This window comes from Nothoprocta perdicaria, unplaced genomic scaffold, assembly GCF_003342845.1.
Source record: "Nothoprocta perdicaria isolate Ctin4 unplaced genomic scaffold, notPer1 scaffold_3, whole genome shotgun sequence".
NCBI classification, from domain to species: Eukaryota; Metazoa; Chordata; class Aves; order Tinamiformes; family Tinamidae; genus Nothoprocta; species Nothoprocta perdicaria.
This window is the reverse complement of record NW_020455532.1, coordinates 672,353-679,649: the sequence shown is the minus strand read 5'-3', so window position 1 is coordinate 679,649 and position 7,297 is coordinate 672,353. Positions and strand designations below refer to the sequence as shown.

The 7,297-nt window shown below is 71.3% G+C and overlaps 1 protein-coding gene across 1 annotated transcript in view; it reads left to right on the top strand.

The window, feature by feature from the left end:
• Positions 1-2,123: 2,123 nt before the first annotated feature.
• Positions 2,124-7,297, top strand: part of XKR7 (XK related 7) — a 6,966-nt gene continuing 1,792 nt past the window's right edge. The window contains exons 1-3 of the mRNA XM_026041977.1: positions 2,124-2,566; positions 6,345-6,544; positions 6,629-7,285. Coding sequence (XP_025897762.1) covers positions 2,124-2,566; positions 6,345-6,544; positions 6,629-7,285 — 1,300 coding nt within the window. The remainder of the gene's footprint in view (positions 2,567-6,344; positions 6,545-6,628; positions 7,286-7,297) is intronic.

The window sequence follows — 7,297 nt, the reverse complement described above, 5'->3', positions numbered from 1 at the left end:
TCCCCAACTCCATCCCATCCCCACCCTTGCCCCCATCCTCATCCCCAACCCTAGCTCCATTCCCAATCCCATTCCCATCTCTGTTCCTGTACCATCCCTGCCCTTGTCCCCATCCCTTTCCTCATCCCTGTCCCCATTCCCCTCCTTGTCCCTAACCCCAGTCCTATCCCTGTCCCCATCCCTGCCCCTACCCCATCCCCATCCCACCCTCGTCCCTGCTCCCGGTGCTGTCCCGGCTCCCGGCTCTGTCCCCGCTCCCGTCCCGCCGCGGGTGGCCCTGCCCAGGCTGTCCCGGCAGCRGCTCCAGCTGCGGTGGCTCCGCTCGGCTCTGCACTCGTGGCTCCCACTCTGTCCCTGCCGCCGGACGGGACCCTCAGGAGCCGCGGGTGTCCCGGCTCCCCGCCAGGAGCCAGTGCTGCCCATGTCGTCACCACCCAGTAACGGTGTCATCCGGGCCTCATCTTGTCCCTGCACGGAGGCTGTGACCCCAGCGCCAGGCCCTGCCCGCAGGAAGGGCCAACAGCCCAAATCCCAGCGGCTTTTGGCCGCTTTTCCTTCCAGCCGCTGCAGCTGGAAGTGACGCTGTCGCCTGGCACTGGCTCCCAGGTGGGATTTGCCCCGCGGACGTTCCCGCTCCCAGCCCCTCTTTGGCCTCTCTCTCGCAGGACGTGGCCCCGGCCGCATCCTCGGGGCTGTGGTGTCGCTGGTGCCACGTGGGACACGGGGCTGCTGCTGGCTCCTTTCCGCCCACGCGGGTGCCCGGGGAGCTCCCGTCGCCTCCCGGAAATCCCGGCTCCGCATCCCCGGGCTCTGCGGGGCCAGCCGCGCTGGCGGGGCTGCTGGTCCCCGCGCTCGCGCCCGGGATCCCGCGGGGGGATTACRCGGCTGGCAAGATTAGCGGCACTAATCACATAAGGTTGTTTGCTGCCGTTAAGTGGAGCTCTCTGCCGCGGCCACGCTGGGTTCCCCGCCCTTTGCTTTGGAAAGCGCAGGGTTTCGCCCCCCACGTCCCCTGTCCCCCCTTGCCGGGTGGCCGGGAGCTCCCCGGCTGCAGCAGCTGCTCGGGGAGGCCCCGGGGCTCTTCATTCGGACCCTGGGGCTTTTTCGCCCTTGTGGCTGCTGGGCTCTGTTCACACAAACCAGGTTTCAAGGCACAGGCCCCGTTTGCAGGGGCTGGCCCGGGGCGTCACCGTGAGCGCCAGGCCGGGCTGGACACCAGGCGGGAGCAGCCCCGTGCGCCGCTGCTGCCGGCGGCGCCGCGAGCGGTTCCTGCTCCCTGCGCCCGCCGTGGCCCTGCCGAGCCCCGGAGCATCCCGGTGCCAGGCGGCTCCTCYGCGGGGCCGTGCTCTGGAACGGGAGGACGGTGCCGGGGCCCTGATCTGCACCGGGAGGCCCCGGTGCCTCTCCGTGCATCCAGGCACTGGTGCCGGCCCCCACAGCCCCGCGGGGCTCCTGCCCGCCCTGGGGCTYGCAGCAGGGCCGGGGGCGCCCGGGGGAGCCCGGGGGGCCGGGGCGCTGCCCACAGAGCTGTCCCTGCGCTGTGAGCAGGGGACAAAGACACCTGGTGTCCCGGGGCTCCCACCTGGGACCTGGCCGGGGGGCTGCTGGCCTGGGCTGCTCCCGTGCCGGGGGGGTCCTTGGTGGCGGCTCGGGGAGGGGATCTGCGCTTTCCAGAGCGGGGCCGGCCGCGCTCCCTGGTGGGGCCAGGACCGGGGCCAGTGTGGGGAGAGGCGGCGCCGGGACTGGGACCGGGGCCGGTGTGGGAGGTGGTGGAGCCGGGATCGGTTCCGGGATCGGGGCCGGGGCCGGTGCCGGTACGGGAGGTGTCGGGGCCGGTGCCGGTGCGGGCGGTGGCTGGAGGCCGGTGCCGGTGCCGGTGCGGCGGTGCCGGTGCGGGCGGTGGCTGGAGGCGGTGCCGCGTGGACGGGCCGGGGCCGGTGCGGCGGGGCCGAGGCCAGTGCGGAGGGCGGCGGCGCCGGTGCGGGGAGCGGCGGGGCCGGTGCCGGTGCCGGTGCGGGGGGCGCGGCGGGCGGGGCGGGCGCTGCCGGGGCGGGCTCGGCGGCTCCGTCCTCCCTCCGGAAGTCTCTCCCGCTCCCTCCTTTCTCCTCCTCTCCGCCGACAACATGGCCGCGAAGTCGGACGGCGGCGGCGGCGGCGGGGGCGGCCCGGCCGTGCGCCTGGAGAGCCCGGGCGGCGGCGGCGCTCCCGGCGGCGCTCCCGGCGGCGGGGGCGGCCGGCGGCGCTACCGGCTCCGCGACGGCGGCTGGGTGCTCTGCGCCCTGCTCGTCTGCTTCGCCGACGGCGCCTCCGACCTGTGGCTCGCGGCCCATTACTACGTGCGGGGGCAGCGCTGGTGGTTCGGCCTCACGCTGCTCTTCGTGCTGCTGCCCTCGCTCGTGGTGCAGCTGCTGAGCTTCAGGTGGTTCGTGTACGACTTCGCGGCCGCCACCAAGGACAGCGCCGGCGCCACCAAGGACAGCGCCCGCGGGCCGCGCGGCTGCTGCCGCCTCTGCGTGTGGCTCCTGCAGGGCCTCATCCACCTGCTGCAGCTGGGGCAGGTCTGGAGGTACGCGGGGCACGGGGGGGACAAGCGTGGAGCCCGGGGGGACGGCGTGGGGACAGGATGGGGACGGGGCCACATCCACCTGCTGCAGCGGGGGCAGCTCTGGAGGTGCAGGGGGACAGTGGGGACAAGTATGGAGCCCGATGGGGATGGGGTGGGGACGGGGCCACATCCACCTGCTGCAGCAGGGGCAGCTCTGGGGGTGCAGGGGGACAGCAGGGGGCAAGGGCTGCTGGGGTGCAACCAGTGGGGTGCACTGGGGATGCTGGTGGAGATGGCTGGGACACAGGTGGGGGCAAGGGAGCAGCAAGGACATGGGTGGTGATGGCAGGGACGCGGAGCAGGAGCGCAGGGTGTGGTGGAGACACCAGCGGGAACACCGGTGGGGTGTGGTGAGGACACCGGTGGGGTGTGGTGGGGACACCGGTGCGGTGCGGTGAGGACACCGGTGGGGTGTGCTGGCACAGCTGGCGGTGCCACTTGGAGCGGGGCAGGGTGGAGGGGACGCGGCAGGGCCGGGCGGGCGCAGGGGGCCAGGGCAGCCGTGGCAGCCCCAGCAGGGCCCGTCGGGGCCGGCGGCGGGAGCGGCCGGAGGAGCCCGCGGGGCTGCAGGCCTGAGTCGCGCCATGGGCAGCGCTGCCGGCTGCTGCACGGCCCCGGCCGCGTGGAGGTACCGCATCCACCGCGGAGCATCTCCCTGCTCCTGTGTCCCGAGCGGGCTGCAGGCAGCACCAGGCGGTCCCCCTGCTTATCCCTCCATGGCTGTTTCTGCTCCCTGGGCCCATGGAGCCGCGTGGAGCTCCAGGTGGCTGGTGGCTGCCGCACTGCTTCCCTCCGAGCCACCCTTCCCTCCCCGCTCCCTCCTGGCTCCTTCCTGGCTCCGTGGAGCACGGTCTGCAGCAGGGCTGGGGAGCGGCCGGGGTGCTGCCACGATCCGGTTCCTGGGGAAAGCTGCTGGGAGGGGAGCGGAGACAATGGCAAATTCCTGGAACAATGCTTGGAGCGAGCCACGCTCCCGGACGCATCAGTGCCTGCCGTGAGCGGAGGCCTCTTTAGCGCCTGCTGTTTCCTGACGTGTTTCTGGGGATGCTCCGGGGGGCTCCAGCTCTGTTGCAGCCCTTAACGTGCTCCCCGCTGCAGAGCTGCTCCCGGCGCGGGGCCTGCCCGGGTTTGCTGCTTCCCGGGAGCCAGCGGCCTCGGATCCCGGATCCGCGGCGCCGCGGAGGCTCCTAAGCCAATTAAAGCGGTAACTCAGAGCACTGACCCTCCGGACACGCTGCTCCCTGGCTGCAGCTGAGGCTCTTCCTAATCTGGGGATTTGCGATTTGCTCGGGTGAGCAGTTAAAGGCAGTTTACTAAACCCATTAGYGAGGCTGGAGCTGGTGCGGGCGGCCGGGCCGGTTGGCGAGGTGCGGAATTGCAGCGGCATGGGGATGGCACGGGGATGGCACGGGGAGGCTCTGCCCTGGCCGGGCCGGAGCTGTGCCCACCCAGCTCCRGCTGCTCCCGGCACCTCTGGGCCTGGAAATCGATGGGTGCTCAGGCTGGGCCCAGCTGTGYGGCAGCCGGCGCCGCGGGCAAGTGGGATCAGGGAACGCGGCTCCAGGATCAGGGAACGCGGCTGCAGTCTCGGTGAGGGGGAATGAGAGGAGCTGCTGAGCTGGCTGCAATGGGCGGCTGCCGCCCTGCGCCCCCCGGGACAGTCCTGGTGGCCTGGATGTGCCGGGATAATGGGCAGCCACGAGTGAGCGTGGAGCGAGCCGGAGCCGGGCGCTTCCCTGGGCTCCTGCCCGGGTGATTGTGCAGCTCAGGGACTCGCATCCCAGGGATTCGCATCCCCGTTGCTTGCAAAAGGTCAACCGTGTTGCGCCGCGTGCGGAAATGCCAAAGGGCCGGGCTGCAGCGYGGGGTCCCCGCGCCGGGGACGGGGCCTCGCGCTCCCTGCCGCGGCCGGAGCCCTCCCATGCGCAGGACGGCGGCTCTTCCTGCCTTGGCTTCCCGGCCCCCTGCACCGGCCGTGTTGGCTGCTCCGAGCGCTGCGGCTGCAGCCGCGCGGGGGCTGCGGGGCCGGCGGCCGAGCTCCCGGCCCCCGCGCGGATGCTCCCCAACTACCTGCCTTGGAGAGGGATAACGGATTAAGATGGCTGCAGCGGGAAAGCAATTTCCTCCTTGTTTAAATGAGGGATTATGGAAAGATGTCCCAAAWCACCCCTCAGGAGAAGCGTGCTCAGTGTCACTCGCTCTCAGCCTGGCCGCTCCCTCCCATTTTTTATCCAGTTATACCAGGGCCTGGCTTTGCTCTCGTGCTCCCTTTTCCCCCAGCACTTGCGGATGGGATCAGGGGCGCGGAGCCAGCTTGGGGCCAGGATAAGGAGCTGCTGCTATCAGTGGTTGTTGCTGCTGCCGCCCGGAGCTCCCAGGGGTCCCGGGATAGCCGGGAAGGGGCAGGGCCGGCCGGGAGGGACGAGCTGCCCTCCGGCCTCGCTGCGCGCCGCCCCCCTTGCCTTGTTCTTCCCAGCACAAAGGAGGCAGTAATTAGCCCGGCGAGGCCGCTCGGGTGGTTTCTGCCTCCTCATCAGGTTTTGGAAAATGAAATGATTCCTTTTTATTCAAGCAAGTGGTTTGGTGCGTGTCCTGCTGCTCGGGGGGCTGTGGGCAGCTCCGCTGGGGAGGCGCCGGAGCCCACGGCCCCGGGGCCCGGCAGGCTGCAGCGGGAGCAGCCGGAGCCATCGGAGCCAGATGGAAGCCTGGAGCCCCACGGGGCCCCGGGGCTCTGGGGGCGATGCCAGCGCCGGGCGCCCGCTCCCACCTGTGCTGGGGCCGCCGGAGCTGCCGGAACCGCCGGAGCCGGGCACGTGGCAGAGCGGGCGAGCGCCAGCAGCGCCTGGGCGCAGAAAGGAGCCTTTGGGACCACGTCAGGGCGCTGCGAGCGCCTCCCGGCCAGCGGCATTGCAGGGCGGGGGTGAAGGCCGCTCTGCGCCCCTGGACCCTGGCAGCCGGTGCCCTCCGTTTGCACCATCCCCCGCCGCCCTGCTCCTCCCTGGGTGCAGCGGGGGCACGGGTCTGGCCGGGGACCCCCCCGCCGGCCGTGCCCAGGGCCGGGGGAGCCCCCGGGGCCTGGYGGGGCCGCCAGCACCGCGGCGGGGCCGCTGCCGGAGCAGATGGCCGGGCGGGCGCCCGAGCTCCCGCGGCTCCTGGCGGCTCCGCCGGCCCAGCTGCTCCCTCCTTCCTCTGCGTCCGGAGGGGGAGCCGGGCCCCGCGCCAGCGGGACGGGAATCGCCGCCTCGGGAAGCAGCCGGGCACGGCGCGGGGTGATCCCGGGCGCCCACAGCGCTGGCTGTGGTGGGAGCTGCCCTGGGAAGGGGAGATGCTGCTGGGAGCAGGGACATGGGGAGCGGGACGACCCGTCAGCCCCGGCGCGGGGTGCTGGGCCGGGGGCTCTGCTGAGGGCCAGCGTGAGCCGAGCTTTGGCAGGAGCGGCACCTGTGCCCCGTGCAGGCACGGGGACCCCCAGCTCCCGGCGCTGGTGGGACGGGGTGCCACACTTGGCATCACCTCTGGGCTTGGCATGGTCCCTGTGCTCGGCCTCATCCCCGTGCGCGGCATCGTCAYCGCGCTTGGCATYGYCYCSGTGYKYRGCAKCGYCMCCRYGCTCGGCATCGTCCCCRTGCTKGGCAKCGTCACCATGCTCRKCATCATCCCTTTGCTCGGCATCGTCCCCGTGCCTGGCACTGTCCCCGTGCGCGGCACCGCCGGCGCCCGGCTCACGTCTCTCTCGCAGGTACCTGCGCACGCTCTACCTGGGCCTGCAGAGCCGCTGGCAGACGGAGCGGCGCCGCCGCCACTTCTACTGGCGCATGATGTTCGAGAGCGCCGACATCAGCATGCTGCGCCTGCTGGAGACCTTCCTGAAGAGCGCGCCGCAGCTGGTGCTGCAGCTCAGCATCATGGTGCAGCAGAACAGCGTGGAGCCGCTGCAGGGTGAGCCCCTCTCGTCCCCGCTCAGCCCCTCTGTCCCCCGCGCTGTCCCCTGCGGTCACGGCCCCTGTCCCCTTGTGCCCGCAGGGTTCTCGGCCTCGGCCTCGCTGCTCTCGCTCGCCTGGATGATCGCCTCCTACCAGAAGGTGCTGCGGGACTCGCGGGAGGACAAGATGCCCATGTCCTACAAGGGCGCAGTGGTGCAGATCCTGTGGCACCTCTTCACCATCGCCGCCCGCGCCATCGCCTTTGCCCTCTTCGCCTCCGTGTTCCAGCTCTACTTTGGCATCTTCATCGTCACCCACTGGTGCATCATGACCTTCTGGATCATCCAGGGCGAGACGGACTTCTGCATGTCCAAGTGGGAGGAGATCATCTACAACATGGTGGTGGGCATCATCTACATCTTCTGCTGGTTCAACGTCAAGGAGGGACGGAGCCGCTACCGCATGGGCATCTACTACGTGATCACGCTCTCGGAGAAYGCCGCCCTCACCGTCCTCTGGTTCCTCTACTACGACCGCGAGACCACGTCCGACTTCGACGCCTTAATCCTTGTCTGCGTGGTCAGCTCCAGCTTCGCCCTTGGCATCTTCTTCATGTTCATCTACTACTGCCTCTTGCACCCCAACGGCCCCATGTTCGGGCCGCCGTCCGGGGGCTGCATTTTCCAGGAGGCGCCGGCGCCGGGGCCGCCGGCGGACGCGGTCACGAGCCCGCCGCGCTCGCTGCCGCGGACTACAGGCGCGGAGCGGG